The sequence below is a fragment of the Saccopteryx bilineata genome, chromosome 4 (genome assembly GCF_036850765.1).
Source record: "Saccopteryx bilineata isolate mSacBil1 chromosome 4, mSacBil1_pri_phased_curated, whole genome shotgun sequence".
Lineage (NCBI taxonomy): Eukaryota > Metazoa > Chordata > Mammalia > Chiroptera > Emballonuridae > Saccopteryx > Saccopteryx bilineata.
In genome coordinates, this window is record NC_089493.1 from 115,176,129 (window position 1) to 115,201,765 (window position 25,637).

General features: G+C 35.5%; 1 protein-coding gene across 1 annotated transcript in view; it reads left to right on the top strand.

Annotated features, from left to right (window-relative positions):
• Nucleotides 1-25,637, top strand: part of MDGA2 (MAM domain containing glycosylphosphatidylinositol anchor 2) — a 1,032,115-nt gene that overhangs the window by 686,195 nt on the left and 320,283 nt on the right. The window contains exon 6 of the mRNA XM_066277806.1: nt 10,051-10,320. Coding sequence (XP_066133903.1) covers nt 10,051-10,320 — 270 coding nt within the window. The remainder of the gene's footprint in view (nt 1-10,050; nt 10,321-25,637) is intronic.

Below are 25,637 nucleotides of genomic sequence, written 5' to 3' on the forward strand. Positions count from 1 at the left end.
AACGTATATATTATAACTGAGCAAAGAATTAAGTACAAGAAAGTGTAAATAACGTACTACATTTTTTTTCTGAGTAGTGTAATAAATGCCAATAGAGATTCTTTTTGTCATCACCTTGTTAGTAATAAAAAGCATGGTTAAATTTAGATGGGTTGAACAGTAAAGAAGTGTCAATTTGTCATGACTAGTGTTTTTCAATGAATGGCTCATGAAATCCTGAGGCATACATCACATTTTTTCATGTCAATTTTTTTTAAGTTTATGATGAATTGTCAGATATTAGGTAGAGTTTTTATTCTCTAATCTTTAAATTAAACATTCTTGTACTCAATAAGACGTTATTGAGCTCCTAATTCTTTGCCAGAATTCTTTCTTCTGTGCTGTTGGTACAAATATGAAAAACATTATCCTTTCTACCCTAATGCTCTATTCTTAAATATTTTACAGTGAAAAGATAGGGGTAGATGTTCTACTGTGTATGCGTGTGTGTGTGGGGGTGTGTGTGGGTATTATAAGCAGCTATTTTTATAAAAAGGAGGAAGCAACTTAATTGGTTTAGACAAAAAACTAGGGATTTGGTGAAGAACTGATACTGACATTTAAGCATGGTGAAGTACTTGGCTGCTGGTTTATCAGGTGGATAAGCACTGGAAGAGAATTCCAGGCAGCAGGGATAGCAAGACTATGCTCTGCTGATCTTGTGAAGAGAACATCTTTGCATACGGACACTATTTCTAAAATCCTAGTATCATCTATAAGGAATGGAAAAATTTCATGGCCAACCAATTCCTTAGTTGGAAACCCTCAGCTTGAATGTTGCACTCCATGAATGATGACCCTCTGAGATTCTACTGAAGCAGCATATTGATATTTAATTTCTTGTAACTTGAATAAGACCAAATTTTTCAAAATTTTATCTGTGAGGGGAAAAAACAGTAAGTGGTCATTTATCAAGGCAGGGAGATAGATATGGTGCTAATGCTCTTCTTCATGTTTTTCCAAAGTTTATGATGACTTTTCAGGCTACTTAATATTAGTAACAACTATTAGCATAGTTTATAAACTCAAATACATTTCTGAGTTTTGTTCAATGTGTAACACAAGTTCCATTTCTAGTCTTTCCGTCTATATTGTTTAATGACGAGGTAAAATATAAATGGTACTTGTTCTATTTTGTAAAGTTTCAGTATCTTTTCGGCAAACATTTTAGTCATTGTGCTCTAATGGCATAAACATCTGGTCAGAGAAAATAAATGCACATGACTTTAGAGAACAAGCAGATGATATAAATATGTGAACATACCTTAGAAAATGGGAGTCATAGGAAAAAGGCTGGCTCTCTTCCTACTGGGATGTAAGGGATGTTTTGAGTACAGGGATTCTTTTGTCTGTTTTGTTTACTGAAATACCCCAAGTGTCTATCAGAGGTCCTAATACATAGTACATTCTCAATAAACACTAAATGAATAAATTGAAGTGTGTTGTACTAGGGAGAATGAGCAATACTAAATGATATTCATTCCTAACCACAAAGACAGCAAACAATATTTTGCCAACCAAACAAAATCCATTTACAAAATTCCTTGTTTGGAACCCATGGTGTTATAACCAAGGTCACTTACAATAGACTTTTATGAAATTTTCCGTAAAGGAACACCCTTACTCTGCCTTCTCAATAATTTCCAGAAATATCTTTCCTGTGAATACTAAAATAATGAAAAATATATGTTGATCTCAATAGCTGTAAAAAAAAGTCTTTCTCTTTCATTAGATACTATTTTATATATTGCTATATTTTGTAGCATTGTTTTAAAGAGAATTTTCCAATATGACATTATTCCTGGACTTCATGAGAATCAATCAAGATGTCAATAATGATAATATTTGAATAAGCCAACTAAGCAAGTAGATTATTTTGAGTTTTCAGATCATCTTCTAATATCTTTTCTCATTTTTATTATGTGACATGTTCACTGCTGTGTCAATGAAATGTGTATTGAAAATGAATTTGAATGAAATGCCGGAAAACTATAATGGCTCTTCTATTATGTCAATAGTATATTGTAAGTAATTTTTCTGAAAGTAACTCTTCATTTTTTGTAAGGGGAGGTGAGTCAGACAGGTGCAGACTGACAGGAAGGGAGAGAGTTGAGAAGCATCAATTCTTTGTTGCAGCATCTTAGTTGTAAAGTAAACTCTTTTTCTTCCTTGAGTATGTAAGCATAGCTTAAGCATGTCTCCTCACGTAGAAGGTGGACTTGGTTTATCATTTGTATATTTTCAAGTTTAAAAAATGTAGGGTTATGGAACATAAGTTGTTTCTATGTATTTTCCCCCTTTCTTCCTTTAATTCATACCATGTTCATATTGATTTTATTTTATGCCTGTATCTTGGTGGCTAAAGATGCTCTATACAGCACAGATCCTTCCTTGTTCTTCCTTTTTAATCTTTTTCACATTATCTCCCAGTCACCAACTACTGATCATTGAATTTATATGGGAAGGATGTTTTAGCAGACACCATGTGTGTCCTGCCTTCTCTTTTTAGCATGTTCTGGAGGTTACTGCAGTTTCTTTTCACAAATTCCACATTTGATGTCTTTCTGTCTGAGTACTTTCTCTGCATTCAGCAATGTGTTCAGCCCAAGCATTAGGTTGGGAAGTTAAGACCCACGGAATAATCCTCAACCAACGAGAGACAAAAGTTGGTAGACAAACACACTGCACAGCCTCCTTGTTCTTCAAGAGGAGAGTTCTGAGGTGTGTTATGGGACAGTCTCTCAGAGCCCCCAGCAGCAGGAAGCCGGGTTTTGCACAGTGACAACCCGTTCATAGTTGCTCTTTCACTGGCTTTTCTTCCTTTCTGGTCTCCCTTCTCCATTCTTTCAGTATTTTTCTTGGAATCTCCACTCAAATTCACTACTAGTAGCAGAACTGGCTTTGGCGGGCGGGTGGTGGTGGTGAATTTAAACTAAAACAAATACCATTCTAGCCGAGGAGTTTTTATTGGCACACATTTTGGTATTTTATGTTTCACATTCCGCATGATCTCTGTGACTCACTTCCTAATTCTCAGATTACTTCTAGTTAAAGAAACACATCTTAGAATATCTCTAACTCAAGGCAACTGACAGCTTTATATCTGTTTTATAACAATTTAATCAAAGAGTCTAAGGTGAAAAACTAAACTCCTATTTAAAAATTAAAAGTCCTAAATCCATGGAGGACTAAAGCCTCTAAGAATATAAAAATGAATAGTACTGCATTGTTTTTAATTTACTAAAGCCCCTTTATCTTAAATAATTTATGTTAGGTAGCAGTAAAAACAAAACACTCAAGAAGTCATTGGCCTCAGCTAGGATAGTATTTTCTTCCTGCAGGATATATTCTTAATTAACCCCCAAACCAAGTCTTTTCAGACACCCAGAGGACCTAATGAGGAACTGACTCACTAAAATTTGTTGTGGGTATGAATTTCAGTCTATAAATTCAGGTTTGAATAAGTATGTATTTTCTTTTGAATTTATAATTCAACTTTATTTTTATATCAATCACCTATTCTGCCACGATTTTAGGAATTTTATCTCAGTCAATGTGGAGTTGCCATTTCTCCCATATTTTGTTTGAATTCTAGGGGCTGCGATGTTTTACCAAAGTGTGGGATCTGAGGCCTGAATCTTCTCGTAGGCATGGATCACCTGAGACCTCCCTCATTCTTACTGTCACGGCTCATTCAGTCTGGCCTCTCTTCTTTCATTCCACCATTGTGGGGCTGGCATTGTCCCTCTCAAGTATGGAGTTTTCCTGTGAGACTCACTTTATCCTTGTATGTCTAGCCAGTCATACTTGGTGATTTTAAATCAGGAAGGGACACATAGATCCTCTCTGCTCTTAAATATCCAAATGTTTGGGATTTGATGTGAAAATTAAGAGGCTAGTTCTATCTCTTTCTTGTTTCCACTGAAGTATCTGTTGCTTATACCAATAAAACTTTTTTTCTTTTCTTTTTTTTTTTCAGGAAGGAAGGGAAGAATTCTCTTTCTCAGAGATATTTCCTAAATACATTTTCCATTTTGCAATTATTGGGTTTAGGATTTTGGACAAAACAAAGCAAAACAAAACAGCAGACTACCTTTTTCTCTCTTTTTCCCTTTCCTTCTTCTCCTCCTCTACCTTCTCCTTCTTCTGCTTCTTCTCCCTTTTTGGTCATCCTAATTCATTACATTTCTGCCAGGACCAACTTTTCTTCTCTTCTCTTCTCTTCTCTACCTTCCGTCTTCCCTCCCTCCCTCCCTCCCTCCCTCCCTCCCTCCCTCCATTTCTTCCTTCCTCCTTTCCTTTCTTCCTTTTCTTTCTTCCTTCCTTCCTTCCTTCCCATCTTTTTTTATTTTATCTATCTATCTTCCATCTATCTATCTATCTATCTATCTATCTATCTATCTATCTATCTATCATCTATCTATCTATCTATCTATCTATCATCTATCACAGGGGTCGGGAACTTATGGCTCACAAGCCAGATGTGGCTCTTTTGATGGCTGCATCTGGCTCACAGACAAATAGTTAATAAAAAAAATAATAACATTAAAAATATAAAACATTCTCGCCCTGGCTGGTTGGCTCAGTGGTAGAGCATCGGCCTGGCGTGGGGGGGACCCGGGTTCGATTCCCGGCCAGGGCACATAGGAGAAGCACCCATTTGCTTCTCCACCCCCACCCCCTCCTTCCTCTCTGTCTCTCTCTTCCCCTCCCGCAGCCAAGGCTCCATTGGAGCAAAGATGGCCCGTGCGCTGGGGATGGCTCCTTGGCCTCTGCCCCAGGCGCTAGAGTGGCTCTGGTCGCAGTCTCGGCAGAGCGACGCCCTGGAGGGGCAGAGCATCGCCCCCTGGTGGGCAGAGCATCGCCCCTGGTGGGCGTGCCGGGTGGATCCCGGTCGGGCACATGCGGGAGTCTGTCTGACTGTCTCTCCCCGTTTCCAGCTTCAGAAAGAAAAAAAGAAAAAAGAAAAAAAAATATAAAATATTCTCATATATTACAATCCATTCATTTCCTACTGCTCATGTTCATGGTTGTGGGTGGCAGAGCCAATCACAGCTGTCCTCCGAGACAACAACAAATTTTTATTGGATAATGCTTAACGTACATGGGTTGTTGTATGGCTCTCACAGAATTACATTTTAAAATATATGGCATTCATGGCTCTCTCAGCCAAAAAGCTTCCCGACCACTGATCTATCATCTATTTATCTATCGTCTATCTATCTATCTATCTATCTATCTATCTATCTATCTATCTATCTATCATCTATCTATCTATCAATCATCTATCAGTCTATCATCTATCTATTCAACCACCATCTATTGTATTCCCATCTACAAGCACATGGAGAATGCTAAAATGTTGGCACTGTGATCTTGACCAGCAAAGACAACTGCTGTGGTGACCCATGCCCCCCATCATTGAGTACTGACAAGATTACTAGCCTGAGAATAAGTTATAGGCACTGTGTCTGTATGGAATAATTTTGGCTAGTAGTATGTGTATCTATGCATGTGCTATGTTAAAAGAAGAATTACTTGGAATTGTTACTATGTGATGTTAGCTATGTTTTGGAAATAGCTATAAAATGTTTAAAATATATAATTTTTCACTTAATTTGAAGTATTTTATGTGTTTATTTATTTCACTCTTTTCTACTGTTTACATTGGTTTGATGAACATCCCTAATAAAAATTAACACTGTTCACTCAGTATTTCTCTTGTCCACTTTCAACCTTCATGTTTAATTTATTTTTTACTTAAAAGTGAGCTTAAAATAGTAATCTCTTTCTATATGGTGCTATGAAAAATGATTAGATGTATAGATCCTATAACATGTTTTAGAACAATGCACTTTTCTCATGGTAATAAGAAAAATTAAGGCTTTTATTAGGTCTTCCATGTTATATTTGCATAGTGATCAGGATAATTTGAAAAACAGACATTTACTGAATCATCGGCCAAACAATGATTTAGTGTAAGGAGATTTATCTTTATTTCCTACAAACCTATGTAGGAAGAGGAAGCTAAAGAAGCTTATAATGCACAGACTCAGGGTGGTTGGACAGCTTAAGACAACTGAAAAGGTAGCATGCGCTTGCAAAGCAGATGACAAAATAGATAATACCTTTTGCTTATGAACTTTTTTTTTTTTTTTTTTTTTTTTGCATTTTTCTGAAGCTGGAAACAGGGAGAGACAGTCAGACAGACTCCCGCATGCGCCCGACCGGGATCCACCTGGCACGCCCACCATGGGGCGACGCTCTGCCCACCAGGGGGCGATGCTCTGCCCATCCTGGGCGTCGCCATGTTGCGACCAGAGCCACTCTAGCGCCTGAGGCAGAGGCCACAGAGCCAACCCCAGCGCCCGGGCCATTTTTGCTCCAATGGAGCCTTGGCTGCGGGAGGGGAAGAGAGAGACAGAGAGGAAGGCGCGGCAGAGGGGTGGAGAAGCAAATGGGCGCTTCTCCTGTGTGCCCTGGCCGGGAATCGAACCCAGGTCCTCCGCACGCTAGGCCGACGCTCTACCGCTAAGCCAACCGGCCAGGGCCTGCTTATGAACTTTTTAAGGCCCTCTGCCGAATTGGGAAAAAGAAATAATTTTAACTCATAAATAAAATTATTATAAAACAAAATTAAATGTCTAATTGTTTCTTCAAAATATATGGGTGTATTTAAATATGTTTTATATGATATTTGTATAGGACTTGCAAAATTCAAAATGATCTTAAAATTTCTCTGCCATATACATCAGAGTAAAATGAAATAACTGCTCTTTATAGTGATGCAATTTTTATACATCATGCATTTATTTATTTACTGGTTAATTTATTTGCCTTACTAATATTTATTAAGCATCCACTGTGTGCCAAGCACAGGTCAAGGCTAAAGGAGTTGTAACACAGATAATAGAAAATTATTTTTCAGTGCATATTTTGTAGTAAGCACTATTGTAAGCACCTTACACATGTGAAATCATCTCAATATAAGATAGTTAACAATTATTTTTTCCATACTAATAATGGAATAGACATTTAAGAGTGAAAGAACTCACCCAATTTCAAGTAGTTATTAATAGCATAATCAAGATTTGATGATGCCGGGTGTCTCTTACATTTCAACCATTACCCCATACTTCAAAGAATGGACTCATGGCTTTACCTGTGGCTGACGAACCATAGTGGTAACCTGGCTAGTGTTATACAATGTGATATGGAAGGGAAAACATGGGAGCTATGGTAGGACATAAGAAAGGAGTAACTGGCTCTGGGTGTTTTCAGTTCCTCTTTTGTATATCCCAAAATTAACAAAAAAATCCTTCCAATAAGAAATATCTTCTTTAAAATATTTTTAGTAATAGAAAAAATGTCTTTTATGTTTTTCTTTAATATTTTTCTCTAGAGCATGATTAAAATTTAAGGTTGATGAATCCTAATGTTGCCAAGGTTTTTAAAGCTGCATAGTTCAAAAAAGGTGATATTTATAGAATCAAATGTTAGACATCAGAAAATGACAACAATTTAGTCTTTTATTTTCTCAACATTTAAAGCTACAAAAGTTTGATATTAAAATATATTTGAACATTTTTAAAATCTTGAGTTTCTTAGCCATTGTTTGTTGTCTGCTTAGGCTATTTTTAATATCAGTGATAACGAGAGAAAATGAATACCATCTTTAATAAATCTAAGTTGGTCAACACTGTTTTTAATTATGATTTGGAAATGAGTAGAGTTCTTAAGACTGTGGATAGGGTTCTGCAATGCATTATAGGTAAAATTTTTTGTTACATATGTGTTGTTTTTGATTTCTGAAATTCTCTTGAACTTTGCTTTAAATATTGTCTAAGAGAAAAACAACTTATTCATATACAAGTCAATTTTAAGCTCAAGTGTTTCTTAATATAAGGTCACTATTGTGTTTTTCCATAGATCAAACACATGGAATGACTGACTGTCAGGCCTTGGCACTTTTTATTTTACTAAAATATAGTGTAAAACAAATTGGCTTTGTTAATGTAATATAAATGTTGGAATCTCTAGAATTTTATTTTAGCTAAATACCTTTGTAAGATTATACTATTTACTTCAAATTGACCTATAAGGATTTCTTTTAGCTTCCATGAATATATATTAATAATTATTTATAATATCTAATTTCAAAGCATTTAATTAGTAATATCTTTCATCAGTTGCACAACATGAAATAACTCTTTGAGGTACTGTTTTTCTATCAAACTGCAGTGCCTTTTACATATTATTATTTTTACTATGTGAATTTCCCAACAGATTTTTAATCTTAAATCTTTGCAATTTAAAGTCAGCATCTCAGAAAGGCTAAGAAGACACTTTGAAAACTTCATATTACTTAAAATGATGTTAGAAGGACCAACATACAAACATTATGTTTAAAAAGGTTATCCAGCTGGTTCAAACCTGTCCCATGGAATCATAGTAATAACCTCAACTATTTTCATGCTCCCTTCTGGCTTCCGTGTAAACAAGGCAGATAGTATTGAAGCACAGAAGGACTTTAGCCTTTATTCTGAGAAAAACACCCTGTGACTCTCTAAGCTGAACTTGACATCTAAAATAATAATAATAATAATAATAATTAATGATAATAAAATTTGTGCTGTGCAATTGGCACCTTAAATGTTCCTCATATGGATTGCTTTCATACAATACAGTTTTATCTTCAACATAAAATGTGTCTGAACGTGTGAACTAAGCATTAGTGTAACCCTTCCCTCTGGTTTTCTCTAGGGATGCATTGTGTATGCCGGCATTGCCCTATAACCATACAAAAAAGTGCTGCATGTGAACATAGGTTTTGCACAGTATCTATTTTGACAGTTTGAGGAAAAATCTATGAAACAGCACATTTTACTGAGTGGATATTTATTTTTGTATTTTTAAATCTGAATGGTTGAAAATGACTTGATTTCACTTGGGAGGTTCTTATAACCCAGACAGGAGCGTGGTAGCAGGCATAGTTTGGTGACTATGTTTGAGGTGCATCTGCTTGTTCGTTTCTAAGTATTAAAGCAATGGTTATGAGAACTCACTATTTATACCTTTGTGAACAGATTAGTAAGCAATGAAGTATGGGGACTGCATTAGAATTTGATTGCTTTATTTTCCTTTCAAGATCAAAAACTGGGCCCACTGCTTCATAAAAGAGTGGAATGATATTTGCCTCTATTACTTCTTCGGTTTTGTTCAGATTACAAGAATGTATCATTTCACCACAGAATGATCCAAAGATTAAATAATTATCTTTGCCATGAAAATACAGGGAGTAAAAAGCTACAGTATTTATACCCAGAATGACAAAAAAGATGGTCATTATCAGCATTAAAAAGGAAAGGGATTTTTGTTTTAAAATTTTATCTCCCCATGCCTGACCAGATGGTGGCGCAGTGGATAGAGCATCAGACTGGGATGCAGAGGACCCTGATTTGAAACCCCGAGGTCGCTAGCTTGAGCGCGGGCTCATCTGGTTTGAGCAAAGCTCACCAGCTTGGACCCAAGGTTGCTGGCTTGAGCAAGGGGTTACTCGGTCTGCTGTAGCCACACTGTCAAAGCATATGAGAAAACAATCAATGAACAACTAATGTGCCACAACGAAAAACTGATGATTGATGCATCCCATCTCTCTCTATTCCTGTCTGTCTGTCCCTATCTATCCCTCTCTCTGACTCTGTAAAAAAAAAAAAAATATATCTCCCTTACTGTTCTGGTTTGCAACAGTAAGTAATCCAGGAAAACATACATTTTAATTCTCCTTTCCATGTGTAGGATTCTTAATATAGTTCTATAGGTTTATACCACGCACTAAAATATATAACCATTATATCTGGTTTTAAATTGAAAAATACAATAATATTTTGACAAAAGAGAACAATATTTTATTTTAATTGTTTGAATAAATATAAAGCATGCTATTAAATTCTACTTGTAGTAGATCTAAATAGGTGTATGTTTTTTGTTTTTTTAATTTATGTCTTTTAGCATCTCCGTCAATTAAACTCTTGGTGGATGACCCTATAGTTGTAAATCCTGGAGAGGCCATAACATTAGTATGTGTTACGACAGGAGGACAGCCTGCACCGTCTCTCACCTGGGTCAGGTCCTTTGGGACTCTGCCTGAAAAGACTGTTTTGAATGGAGGAACTTTGACCATTCCTGCCATCACCTCAGAAGATGCTGGAACTTACAGTTGCATTGCCAATAACAATGTGGGAAACCCAGCAAAAAAGTCCACCAACATCATTGTGAGAGGTAAGTTTGCCTAGAGATTGTTGCAACGTAGAGTTCTGGGTGAGCACAGTATCACAAAGCAAATAATATTTGATATAAAAATATTTCCTCAAATACTGCACATATAAGTAATGAATGATGTTTACTTATAAATGGAGCTTAAAATTCCTAAATCTTAATGACAATGTCTTATGTTTGCACCGAGTCACTTTCATGACATATTCTTAGTGGTGCCATTGAATAATTTTTATAATATGTTCTTAGTAAAAAGAAAATGATTAAAATGCAATTGTGACATCGAGCATTAAACCTTCTTATACAGATTGTTTAGTAGTTTAGGAGTTTCACAAATTTATTAATTTAATAGTTAATAAACATTTATTGAATCCCTCTTACAAGCAAAGCTTTAAACTGTGAAATTAGGTAGAGATTTATAAAACATAACCTGTATTCAAGGAATCTATTGTCAGGTACTAAAAGTAAGATGCACCAATGAATAGTCATATGATACAGCATTTAGCTAGCAAGCATAAGCAAAATCTTTAGAAATATTAAAAATATATAGTAACTTCTAGCAGAAGTTATTAAGGAATATTTAATGACATTTCACTAGGTCTTATACACCCGGTAGAGTTTTAACAGACTGAGTTTGAGAAAGACATGGAAAAGTCAGAGATGGTAAAGGGTGAAGTGTATTTGAGGAATTGATGTACAAGGTCACTACAGTAGGAACAGTTATGTTCTAGTGTGGCTGCGACCAGTGGATCTGCTGGTGCTACGTAATGTGAGATGCTGGTGCCCCTCCATGTCAGAGGGTTTACATTTCCTGTGCGAGGAGAGTGTGTGCTTCTTCCTGTCTCACTAGCAGGGTCCTGGGTTGGGGACAAAGGATAGACACTGGTGTCTCTAAAGTGAAGATAAACAGTCACATGTCCAAGAGGACTTTTCTAACAGACAAATGAAAATAAGACAGGAAGATGAGCATACAAAGAAATAATACCTGGAAGTGAATAACAAGAAGGGGTTTACAAATGGAATTTTCTACCCTTTCTGTTATAAATATCAGTGTTAATGAAATTGGCTTCTTTCTAAGTCCTTATCTCAGTGAGTAACTACATTCTGTTCTCCCTTCACCTCAAGTTTTAAAAGAAAATAACAACTTTACAAATCAACAGTTTTTACTATTTCTGTTTTAAACACTTGCTTTTCCAATAGCCATGAAAAGAAAGTACCAAATCCTGCTATAACAATTGTGAGATAAGTTAAAACTTTGTTAAACTATCCTTAAGAGTCATAAATGCAATGTAGACTCTTTTGTTCCAAGGATTTTTAGGGGTTTTTTGTTTGTTTGTTTGTTTATTTTATCAAGGAAATAGACTCACTAGAGAAAAATGATGCATTAAATCTAGTTTGACCACAACAAGGTCATCCACAACTATGTTGAATCCAAGTACACATGGCAACATGTTTAGCATAAAATGTCTGTGCTGCTCAGGCACCCTTTGTAAAGAATGAACTCAGTCCACAGCAAATATGTGCTCAGAGACTGATATGCTCTTTCCCATCCTAACAGTTACAATCTGTGTTCTTACAAAAAAAATTTCCGACTTTAACACAAATGACTTAAAATCAATAAAGCACTAAAAATATATTTCTCCAATTTCTAATTTTTATGCTTTTAATTCATCTGAACTACACATTTGCATAGTCATATTATATTACCAGAAAATCTCTTAGCAGTGTCATTTACATAATTAATACAATGAAATTTGGATATAACCGGCCTGACTGTAGATGCAGCCTTGCTGAAGGACCCTGCTGGATGGCACTGCAGGGAGGGAAGCTGCTGCAGCCTGCAAGGCCTCCAGCCCCTGCGAAGACCAAGACATTCAGCAGAGGAAAAATCGTTTCTTTTTATTACATCAAGAAAATTAGTTTCAAGTGTTTTGAATTTGTAGACCTCTGTAGTGTCTTAGATTAACTGTTATGGATACAGTAGAGGGAGAACTGTAAGTTTATTTTCTCTCCATTCTTTTTCTGTAATTAAATCAAGATCCACAGATTCAGTTTTCTGAGGAAGCACAGGGTATTCTGTGCAGAGAAGTCTCATTACCATTTGAGAATATCTCTGGACAAAATAAATAAGAGTACAGGGTGCAGATATAAATAAAACTCTAAAAACATCTCTGAATTCATTTTATTTTTTAGAAATAGAAAATACTTCAAAATAAACAATGTAGATAAACATTCCATGTAGACAATAAGCTCATATGGTTCAATATTTTCTTAAACATTTATAAATTTAGCAGCGATGCCTTATGATCTTTAAAGGAATTGTGGTGATTGATCCACATTTCTCACAATTTAGGACAGAAGCAGTTGCTTAACATGTTTGATAAGAAAATTACATTGATTTTCTAGTCATATGTTAGCTAGCCTAAGCTCAGGACTTTCCAAAGTCCTGGTAGACAATATGCCATTTCCACCTAAAGTTCCCTGTGTTATGATTTACTATATTTAGAAAAGCTTATATTTTTTTCTTATTGTGAATTGAGCCTGTGTTGAACAAGCATGATTCATAACATAATCAAGATATTACTGTTTTGGGCTTCCTGATTTTGTTTTGTTTTGTTTTGTTTTTAGCTTTTATACAGTATTTTACTATTTCCCTGCCTTAGGAAGAAAATTTAGGCAGACTTCATGACCCTTCCACTTATTCTTACAAACAGAGACTGCTATAGCACATTTAGATCACAAGTGCACATTTAACTAGTGTTTTGGATGCATGATCCAAAATAGTATTACAACACCAAATGGGACTTAATTCAAAAATTTTTCATTTGCCCAGCTTGTGTCTACTTGGAGCTGAAGAGCTGGTCCTCTGGGAAGCCCCTCAGTAGCACTGAGATGATAAAATAAACAGGTTCTTCTGAGGCCACCACAAGCTTAGAAGAAATTGCATCTCACAATTTTCTCCAAAAATATCCTTCAAATCAAATTTGGTCTCTGACCGTGTTTTTACTTTTAATTGTCTACAAAATCCAAGAACCATAGAATGGGTTTTTTGTTTTGTTTTGTTTTGTTTTTGAAAATTCGACAGAAGAATTTATCTCTTTTGCACTTACTGTGGAATCCTGTGGCTTCTATTCTCTGCAAAAATGAGTCAGAAAAAGTCTATTCTATCATCTAATTTCACAAGAATATGGAAAGTTTATAAGAATTTACAAAATTTCTAGCTGACATTTTAATTTTTGATCCATCAGTAAATACTCTTGCCCTATCTTTAAACTATACTCTACATCTGGCCATATATTACCACACCCATTGTTACCACAGTGTAAACTATTGACATAGCTCCCTATTTGATTAAAATAGTCTTCTCCTTAATTATCTTTTCAGTTCAGCCTTTCTTTTAAAAAGGGGTTTTCCCCCCCATTGTGTTAGATAAGATAGACTTGGCTGAGTTAAAAAATAGTCCCATATAAGTAATTGCTCAAAACAAAAATGCTTTAGATATATCTTTTTATGTAAATGTTCAGGATTTTACCTAGTTAATAATGCTGTTGTGTGATTGGTGAGTGTAAATTGGGAGGTGGGTTTAAGAGAAGAGACTCTACTTCATGCAGTCATTCAGGCAGCGAGATGATGCCTCTGCCATCTTCAACCTGTGGTGACCAAGGTTGCTCCAAGTGTTACCTCCTTTCCTGCAGCTGTAAGTGGGAAGGAGCTTGAATGAGCACCCATGAGGGTATTTAAACTAAGTCCTCCTAATTAAGCTATTTCCCTCCCAAACATTCAATCACTTTTGATTGAAGGAAATTATGTTTTTGTTAATCAGCTTTTTAATTCTTTCAGAAATTGTAGGCATACTTTAATTTAAAATTCTAGCCAACATGGTCTGGTGGTGGCTCAGTGGGTAGAGCATCTACCTGGGATGATGAGGTCCCAGGTTTAAAACATTAAGAATTTCTGCTTGAGTATGGGCTCATCTAGCTTGAGCGTGGGCTCACCAGCTTGAGTGTGGGCTCATTAACTTGAGTGCAGGGTGGTTGGCTTAACTTGGGATCATCAATATGATCCCATAGTTGCTGGCCTGAGCCCAAAGGTTGCTGGCTTGAAGCCCAAGTTCACTGGCCTGAACCCAAGGTCCCTGGTTTGGTTTGAGCCTCCTCATCAAGGCATGTATGAACAACTAAAGCAATCAACGAACAACTAAAGTGATGCAACCATGACTTAATGCTTCTCACTCTCTCTCACTTCCTGTCTCTCTCTCTCTCTCTCTTAGCAAAAAACACCCACAAAAATATAAGAATGCAACCAAACAAACAAAACAAAATATTATACAACTAAGCAACACGGTATTTAGAGTTTATGATTATCTAAATAATATTGCATTTTGAAGAATTTAGCATGACTTTCCAACTTTTCCTGACTCTTACAAATCACTGTATATTAATTAGAACAGAACAATAGATTCTTAAACAAAGATATACTCTGCACAAATAAAATGGAAATAAGTGAGCCCTTAGAGTTACAAAAGTATGTTCAATGTATTTGCTGAAAGGTATATATCTTCAAGGTATTGATCAGGAACTCAGTCCAAGTTAATTGGCAATTTTCCAGAAAGTTGATCAAATTTAGTTTACCATGTGTTTACAAATATAAATTATTTGTAAATTTTCAATTAAATGGTGCAACTTTTTCCTAAGAATTTAGATTAACCAATTAATTTCTAGTCATCAATACTTTTGTTCTATAATCTTACATTAATAAACACTATAATGATATAGCTGAAATTGTAGAAAACCAATCCTTGAACATCCTCCAAAAGATAAACTGTCTGCTGTGTGCAGGTGTCCCAGTTATTCATGCAGATTAAGTGCTCTATTTCTGTTTTCCAAATTTAACATTCAGTAGTAATTATATCTCCCCAAAACACTAGAGAATTTGATTATATTACATTTTGTAGCTATGCAATGGTTTCATTATTATCCTTTTAAAAATCAATCAGGGCTATACTAAATTTAAAAATTATCAAATTCAATAATTCTATTCTAAATATAGATAAATCAGTTTCCTTTTATAAACGAGATAATTCTCACTTATTTTTGCTCATTAGTATAATGTGAGGAATTATCATAAAATACAATTTCACGTAAAATCTTTGTGTAGATGCTATATAGTCTTCTAATTACTTTTGCATGATATACCGACAGCTTAGTTATATATTTTTCTCTTTTAAAACTTCGATTGTTCTATTTGGTAGATGGAGTATTTGTCATATTTATTTATTTGAGCTACAGGAGACATGCTATTTGGTAATACTGCTTTAAAAGTCAATCCCTGGTATGGAAAAGAAGAATATTATTCAACACATTATTTTTCAACTTCTTTAATCAGTTTCTTTGAAGGTGTTCTATAATTTTTTTTGTTTTTTTAATACTTTGCAGTTGTAAAATCGAGCCATAACAATGATACTAACTTTGAAACTCCTACTTCAAAATTTGTATGCTGTTGTTACCACAGGTACTTACCTTCCCAGGACTACTGCTCACTGAACACTTACTGTGTTTCCCTGTGTACAGGACACTCTCATGTATAAGACGCACCTTAATTTTGAGGTTCAAATTTGAAAAAAAAATGTTTTAGATAAAGTTATTGAACTCAAGTTTTATTCATCATAAAATTCATACAACTCCTCATCACTGTCAAGACTCCCATCCATTACCTTGTCCTCATCTGTGTCTGATGATGAGTCACTGTCTTCAACAATGAGCACAAAAACAAGTTTGAAAAAGCAGGAAATAGAAGTAAAAAAATCTACAAGCACTTTATAAGACACATCCAGTTTTTAGACCCCAAATTTTTCAAAAATGGGTGCGTATTATACATGGGGAAATACATAGTTTGTGTGGATTAAATGGTCTATAGACTGTAAAACAGGGAGAGAGATCTGTGATCTGGTTCTCTTAACTTGGCTATCAAATCATGAATATGTAGATAGGCCTCGCCTTACTTTTCCCTACAACCAATAAACAGTAGTACCTAAGCTCTAAGATACATTTGCTCTAACCAGGTTTAATTCAGTAGTATCCAAATGTCCCTTGACCTATGTCCATTTTTAAGTGTTTCTGGATATAATCACTATTTTTGTTTACAAACTAATTCATACAAATGCACAAATACAAATGCATGGCTCTATAGATTTATACATGTCAACATGTAGTTATTAGAGAATACTGAATTTTTAAACAGAAATCTACCTTTAATATTTTGTATTACTTACCTCAGGATATTAAACCAGGAAGAAATAAGCCCATAAAGTTTTCAGTAAGTTTTTAGAAAATGTCTATGCCATGCTAGAGCTGGGTCAGTTGCTACATGAAACAGAGGAGGAATGAATCCCTGAGCCTGTGGACTCCTCACATTTATAAGAAGAAAAACATCAGGACAACTCCCTCCCTCAGTCATGAGAAAAAATAAACTAACTTCACAATAGGAGCATAGCTAATGTAGTGTTGGAAGTTCAGAGGAAGAAACAATTAATTCTGATTAAAGAGGTGGGGGGGGGAATTCCACAGAGGAACGTGGCTTTTGAGCTGGTCTTTGAAAAATGAGAAATGAAATGTCTCTTTTCTTTGCTGTCTGAAATAGTGACTCAATTAGTTTTTTAAACTTGCTCCATTTTCTTAATTATGAAGTATTAGAAACTGTTGATAGTCCTTTAAAGAAAATCCATGTTTAGCATCCATATTTTATAATGGAATATTTTCAGAAAACAAATACTTTATATATTTTATTCTGTGGTTTTAAAAATATGCTTAAAAGTTAATTTTTGCAATCTTATGTTGCAGAAGGTTTTATATACAATTTTTAATTATATTAGTCCACCACCAAATTTTCTATGTGCTGACTTTGTTGTCTCTTTCTTTTGGAATTCTGTCTAGTAGTGTTCTAACATCAGTGCTCATTCTAAATGTTTCAGGAAATTTATAAATAGAGCCAATCAAACCTAATTCTTAAATTATTCCTCTTCTAGACTCTATAAGATGATTTCTTAATTGTAGCTCTCTTTTTAAATTTTTTCCACTTTATTGGCCCAACATATATACTTATCTAAAAATTGTGCATTAAGATCAAACCAGTTATTCATACTCGTCTTAGCCAAAATTTATCTGTTAAAAGCAATCAAGTATTAGTGACTGGTAATATAAAATTTATCCATGAAAAGTCCATAAATCTATTCCAAAACTAATTAATTATTCCAGAAATCCAAGTGTTGGGAAAATTACTTTTAAAACTTACTGAAGAAACATATCATGTTTATTGATTTTTTTTAATTATAGAGGATTTTGTTTAATCAAACAAACCTGGTGGTAGTATGCTTTTGGTATCTAAAGCATGGAAGGCAGGGATGCTGCTAAACAATCTGCAACATGTGGGACAGCCTCCACAAAAGAAATTCCTGGTCCGAAATGTTAATAGCACTGCAGTTGAGAAACGCTGGCCTAGAGAAAGGTTTTATTTTTGTATAATGAATGGAAAAATTGCATAAAACTACACATACACACCAAAATAAAAACAAAAATGAATTAATTCTAAAAACATTTTGTACATTTTAATGCAATATCAATACCAAATGGTGTTATTCTTGATGTATGTCCTAGAATTTCGAATGTCAGTAGTTAACATTCATTTTTCTCTTTATAATCATCCTGCAAAAAAGACTGTCATCAGGCCCTCTCTGGGAAGTACTTACTGGGAACTGAGAGCAAGGCTTCTTCCCTGTGACCCATGATGATGAGCTCTTCTCTCCTGGGTTATAATTATCTGTCTCCCTGAGTCTTCTTGTTTACCTAGTCAGTGTCTTCAACTTTCCTCTGAAGCTCTGTACTCCATTTAGCTAACACCTATCACCTCATTTGTTAAAGTTTTTCAACATATTTCCTTATCTTGAAACTTCATTGTTTTTACTCTCACAATAGTAAGAGCTCTTTTTCAGGTCTTCTCTAATGTGCTCCTTTTCTCATGTCGTCCACTCAACCTCATGGGGTCAAGGAGCACAGTCAAATAAACATGATATTGTCATTTATGCCCCTCCCTATTCATATAAAATCTTGTTTCCAGTAGGATATCCTGCCAGGTCGTACAAAGCAGGATTTTCATGAAGGTTATGAAAAATTTTAAAAATTAATATTTATGTTTTTTTAATCAATTTCCTTTCTAAACTTTCTCCTAATTATCTTGTTTTTTTTTATTATTTCTATGACATTTAAAGAAGGTATAAAATTACAGCTAGTGCTCGACTTACGACCACAATTGGTTCTGACAGACGGTCGTAACATGATTTGGTCATAAGTTGAGTAAGGCTATATGTACAGTACTGTGAAATGATGTTATAAAAATCTTTAAGTCACATTTTATCATAATTTTCTTTCATTATTGTTATATATCATAATTTTTTGTTCATTTTATGCCACTTGTATCATCTCTACACCGTTTTGTTTCTTATTTTTTATTCGTCAGGTTTAAGTAAAACACTGCATTACCAGTACAACTGGTTTAATATTTGCAAAACATACAAAATACAGGTGCATACAAAAATACAAAATATAGGTCTAAAAAATACCATTGGAAACATTTTCCCAATTGCAAAACATAACAAAATATATAAACATGTACAAAACAGTTTATTGGCCAGCACTGTTGTATGCCCAGCTGGGCAATGCTTGTGCTGCCAGACACGGAGCAGTCATGGCTAATGATTGTGGTTGTAAAGTCGAATGGTCGTAAGTTGCATAGGCTGTAAGTCGATCAATACTTGTATATAACTCTTCCTTACAGTATGAGCTCAATGCCAAATTTACAAAAATTATTTTATTTTTTTAAATTTTATTTAGACAATTTTAATGGGGTGACATTGATTAATTCGAGTACATAGATTCAGAGAAAACATCTCCAGATCATTTTGACATTTGATTATGTTGTATACCCATCACCCAAAGTCAAATTGTTCTCCATCACCTTTTATTTGGTTTTCTTTATGTCCCTCCCCTCCCCCCACTTCCTCTCTCTTCTCTCTTCCCCTCCCCCTGGTAACCACTGCTCTCTTATCTTTGTCCATGGGTCTCAATTTTGTGTCCCACCTATGTATGGAATCATATAGTTCTTAGTTTTTCTGATTTACTTATTTCACTCAGTATAATACCACATTTTTTTATCCAATAATTGATTGAAGGGCTTTTTGGTTGCAAAAACTTATTTTAGAATATTATTTCTAGTGTGATACATTTTATTTCTTTTCACATTGACTATTCATTTCTTCTGACCAAATTAAAAAAGGAAGCTTGTCTCAGAATGCAGTTGGTCTACTCATTTAAAAGTTGATTTGGAGGGAGAAGTAAATGATGTTCACGTGGCAAGGTTGTTTCCTCTTATTGGAAATCTAGACTCAGTGTCCTTGTGCTTTTATTATTAATTTTAATGCATTCTTGTCATACAGCTTGCTGGTTAAATAGTCTGAGTATATTGAAGCACTATCTTAAAAATATAGTGTAAGATATTACTTTAACTTCTTATTAGAATGTAACAGAAATTATAGAAGTTGTGTCTTAATGAACTCTAACAGAGGAGCACAGGTCAGCGGCCCTCAGACTGAGAAGCAGAGCCCTCCGGAAGCTTCCCTCTTGACCTTCTTCCACAGCCTCCCTGAGACGGAATCTCTCTTCTGACTTTGACTACCTTAGATTAGTTTTGCTCTTTTAAAATTTATATAAATGTAATTTGTGTTTAGGAATCTGTCCAGTGTTATGTCTGTGAGATTCATATGCTACAATGTGTAGCAACGGTCTGTTTATTTTCATTGTAGTATACTATTCAATTGTATAAATATAACATAATTATTATTTATGAACTTCTGAGTTATTACTAGTTTGAGACCATTGTGTGAATGATCCTGCTCTAAATATTTTTGTACCAATCGTTTAGTAAACATATGAATGCATTCTATTGAGTCATAGTGTAAGAGAATATTAATATCTAATTCCAAAAAAATTTTCAATTTATACTTCTACAAGAATTCCATTTGTTCCACATTATTCTTAATAGTTTATACTTTATACTGTCTGTATTTTTTATTTTAACCATTCTAGCTGGTGTCAAGAATCATACTGGGTTTTAAATTATATTTATTTTATGATGGATGAGTTGAGAACCTTTTCAAATATTTTTGGCCCTTTGATCATCTTTTCTTTTTCTTTTTTGACAATGACCTTTTCAAGGTCATGTCATTGTCATTTGCGCTGTATTTTTTTAATCTCATTTGGATTGTATTTTTTTTCTTTTTTATTTATACAGTTTGTTGATATGTCATTTAATTAATATATTTATTGAAAAATATTTTTCTACTTTGTAGTTGCCTTCTTACCACATTAATGTTGTCCTGTAATAAATAAAATGTCTTTATTTTGATGCAGCCTAAACAATCAGTAAAAAAATTTAAGGTTAGAATTTTTTGTTCTCTATTTCAGAAATCTTTTCTTAACCCTAGTTAATAAAAATATACTCATTTTTTGTTAAAAGATACATTGTATTTCTTACAACATTTGACCTTTAATTCATTTGAAATTGATTTTTATCTATAGTTTAAAGTATGGCTAAAGGTAGTTTTTTTTAATTTGAATAGTTAATTAACTCATCACCACTTATAGACTTGAACATTCCTTCCCATTACAGTAGTCTCCCCTTATCCTCAGCGCATATGTTCCAGTGCCTTCAGTGGATGCCTGAAACTGCAAGTGATACTAAATCCTATTTTCCATTTAATATATTTGGACTGCACTTGACCACAGGTAACTGAAATTGGGGAAAGTAGAACTGAAGATAAGGGGAAACCACTGTAAATATACTGGAGATTGGGAGCAAATACTCTCAACACAGATATATGACACGTGGTTTATATTCTGATTATAGAAAGTACTGATAAAACAACACGCTAATAAAACAGCATATGACCCAATTCTTTTTAATGGGGAAAAGTTTTGTACCAACACTGATATATGAATGGCCAGTAAGTATGTGAAACAAATGCTGAACATCATTAGTCATCAGAGAAATGCAAGTTAGAACCACAGGGAAATATACCTTAAGAACCCCACCAGCATGGATACATGAAAATAATTTACCTCACCAAAACTTGTAGGGCATGTGGGACACCTGAAACTCTCAAAAACTGCTAGTCACAGTATAATTTATTTTTAACTTTTAAAAATTAACAAATTAAATTTCTTGAGGTGACATTGGTTAATAAAGTTACATAGGTTTCAAGTGTACAATCAATTCTATATTCATCATTCATATATTGCATTCTATGTTTTCTATCCAAAGTCAAATCTCCTTCTTGCACCATTAATCTAACCCCCTTTACCCATTACTACCTCCCCTGACTGCACTCCTCCTCTAGTAACCACCATACTGTCGTCTGTGTCTGCAAGTTTTTGTTTGTCTTATTTGTTCATTTGTTGTTTTCAGCTTTATAAATAATTTGTGAGTGAAGTCATATGGTTCTTAACTTTTTCCTTCTGACTTATTTTGCTTAACATAATATTTTCAAAATTTATTAATGTTGTTGAAAATGTCAGTATTTCATCTTTTCTTATGGCTGATCAGTTTCTCTCGAATACTGTTTAACATTTTTAAAAAGGTTAAACATAGAGATGACGTCAGAGTAATGGCGGAGTAGGAAGCGATACCAATAAATCTCTCCCCAAACTCAACAAGATCTTCAACCAGAAACAGAAAAACCTATACTTGGAGCCTCCAGATGCTTCGCAATACACCCGAAGGTATGGTTGAGTGAAAAATTGGCTAAATATATAACCAAACCCTGAAGGAAATAGGGAGTAAGAAATGCTCCGCCTTCCTCACTAACCTAAACAGGGCGGCTTTCTCTGGTAACTGTGAATATAGAAACTGAGGTGGGCAAAGGGGTGAATAGATCCAGGCCGCGGCACAAATGGCCGAACCAGGCTGTGGCACGGAGATCCTAGCCGAGGAAAAACTGATCCTGTGGCAAGCCGGGCAATACAAGCTAACACTCGCGCCAAACCCAAACAAAGAAAGACAAGCGGAACGGCCATTTTACCCGATCCCTGGTCGGTGCGCAGTTAGTGGGCGAGAGATTTCTTCCTAAGCCCCGGAAGTGGGTGTCCGTGTTACCCCACAGAGAGGCAGGGTCAGAGGCCTTTCTGTGGGCCGAAAGCAGAATCTCTGGGCAGCCCCAGTGCCCTGGGAAAGCCGCGCACGGGAGGGAGCGAGAACTAATTCCAATGGTGGAAATTTTCTGTGCTGGTGAGGGTTTCACTCAGAGGAAAGGCGGCCGGCCTCATATCCTGGTGTGCGCGCGCAGATAGGAAGTGAGCGATTCCTCCGAGTGCCTCGGTAGTGCGCGCCCGTGTTATCTCACAGAGGGGCAGAGTCAGGGGCTTTTGTGTGGGCAAAAGCGAAATCTTGGGCTGCCCCAGCACCTTGCAAAAGCCGCGCACGGGGATGGAGCGAGAGCGAATTCCAACACTGCAACTTTTCCCTGCGGTTGGGGGTTTCACTCAGAGCGTGAGACTGCTGGCCGGATATCCTGGTTTGCGCACGCAGATAGTGAATGAGAGTTTCCTCCAAGTGCCCCGGAAGTGGGCGCCCGCCTGTGTTACTGGACAGAGTGGCAGAGCCAGAGGTCTTTGAGTGGGCAGAAAGCCCGCCTGATTATGCTAGCAGCTCTGACTGACTGAGCCTTACCCAGAGCCCTGTGCTGAGTGGGAATAGAGTGGGGAGTTGCCAGCTCTTTGAGCCTCTTACTATCCAGGCAGAGGCAGCAGCAACCCCATAGTTGGATTATCAGGCTACTAATTGAGGAAGGAAAGACTAAGAGAAAGGCTCCAGGAACACAGACTCTCTCACTGTCGGAACCTATAAATGCTAATGAGCCTCGACTGCCAACGAGACTAAAGCACAATACATGACATTGCCATAGAGACTTATCAACTGCAAACTTCTACCTGAGCGTGCCAAAGGGGCAGAACCTGGGGTACAGAGTCACCAACCAGGAAGAGGGATAGAAAAGAAAAAGCAATAAGATAACCTCTCAAAATCAAGAATAATCTGCAGACTTTATAACCTATCCCATTTTATTATATTTGTTCGTTTGTTTCTCTTATCTTCATTCTTGATACTTTTTTTCCTCCTCCAATTTGGCTGATTAACTCTCTGCCGGTCTTACTCTCTCCTCTCCTTGAACTACACTACCCATAAGTGTTACATCTCCCATTATCTTTTTTCTCCTCTTCCTTTCTCTCTATGAGGGTTGCACTCCAAAACCCTTAACTCTCTCTCTCTCTCTCTCTCTCTCTCTCTCCTTTCTTTTTTCTTCTTTTAGTGGTTCCCTCTTTTTTTCTCTCTCTCTCTTTCTTTTCTCCCTCTATATTAGTTTCTTCCTTTCTCCTTTACATCTCTTCTCATTCAAACCTCAATAACAAACAAATTATCTTATCTGGGACTCAAACTTATGTTTGTGGCATTTTGGGGGGTTTTTACTTCACCTTTTTAACTCACTAGCAGTGCTCCCATCCCTGGCTCTCCATTTTATCTAGTTCTTGTTCCACTAAATACAATAGTATTTTTTTAATTTGTCCCCCCATTTTTCTGTTTTCCTCTTATTCCTCTCATCATAACTCTTAGACAACCAACACCTAAAAGCAAATCATTTTATTCTTGACCCATATTTTTCCCTTATTTGCTTTTTGTGGGTCCACACCCCCCCTTTTTTTTTCTTTTTTTTTTTTGCCCCTTTATTACTTTTCCCCAATTCAGGGCCTCCATCACAGGCATTGTTTGTTATAATTCACAGTTCACCAAAAGATTTTCTTAAGAAAAAGGGGAGAGGAAAGGAAAAAAGGAGGGGGGGAATAATTTCCTTTTTTAAAAAATTTTTATTTTATTTTATTTTTCTTTATTTCATTATTAATTTTTTTTAAAAAAACAACTCTTTTTGATTTTTTATTTTTTTTAACTTTTTATTCTTTATTAAATCTCATTAATACTATCAACAAAACCACCCTCAGATGCCATTAAGGAAGAGAAAATTGAATATCATGGATACAAAAGAAAGAGAGGTAACACAGCTAGATGAGGAAAAATCTATGGAGAAAAAATTTAATATATTGGAAACCTTGGAGTTAAATGACAGAGAATTCAAGATAGAAATCCTAAAAATCCTCCGAGATATACAAGAAAACACAGAAAGGCAATTTAGGGAGCTCAGAAAACAACTCAATGAACACAAAGAATATATGTCCAAAGAAATTGAAACTATAAAAACAAATCAAACAGAGATGAAAAACTCAATTCACGAGCTGAAAAACGAAGTAACAAGCTTAGCTAATAGAACAGGTCAGATAGAAGAGAGGATTAGTGAAATAGAAGACAAGCAACTTGAGGCACAACAGAGAGAAGAAGAAAGAGACTCAAAAATTAAAAAAAATGAGATAGCCCTACAAGAATTATCTGACTCCATCAAAAAGAATAACATAAGAATAATAGGTATATCAGAGGGAGAAGAGAGAGAAAATGGAATGGAGAACATACTCAAACAAATAATAGATGAGAACTTCCCAAGCCTGTGGAAAGAAAGAAAGCCTCAAATTCAAGAAGCAAACAGAACACCAAGTTTTCTTAACCCCAACAAACCTACTCCAAGGCATATCATAATGAAATTGATACAAACCAACAGCAAAGCAAAAATTCTCAAGGCAGCCAGGGAAAAGAAGAATACAACATATAAAGGAAGGCCCATTAGATTATCATCAGATTTCTCAGCAGAAACTCTACAAGCTAGAAGAGAGTAGACCCCAATATTTAAAGTCCTGAAAGAGAGGAACTTTCAGCCACGAATGCTATACCCATCAAAGCTATCCTTCAAATATGAAGGAGAAATAAAAACATTCACAGATACAGAAAAGATGAGGAAATTTATCATCAGAAAACCCCCACTCCAGGAATTACTACAGGGGGTTCTCCAATCAGATACAAAGAACAAAAAAAAAAAAAACAGAGCCACAAGTAAAAGCTCCAAGAAGAACACAATAAAACCAAATTTAAACTGTGACAACAACAAAAAGAAAGAGGGGAAGAAGATGGAGATTAACAGTAGCAAAGGACTATGGACTGCAAAAGTACTCACAAAATAGTTCGCTACAATGAACAGGGTAGGGACCCTTTTCATTACTCAAAGGTAACCACCATTGAAAAAACCACCACAGAAGCACATGAGATAAAAAAGATAGCAACAG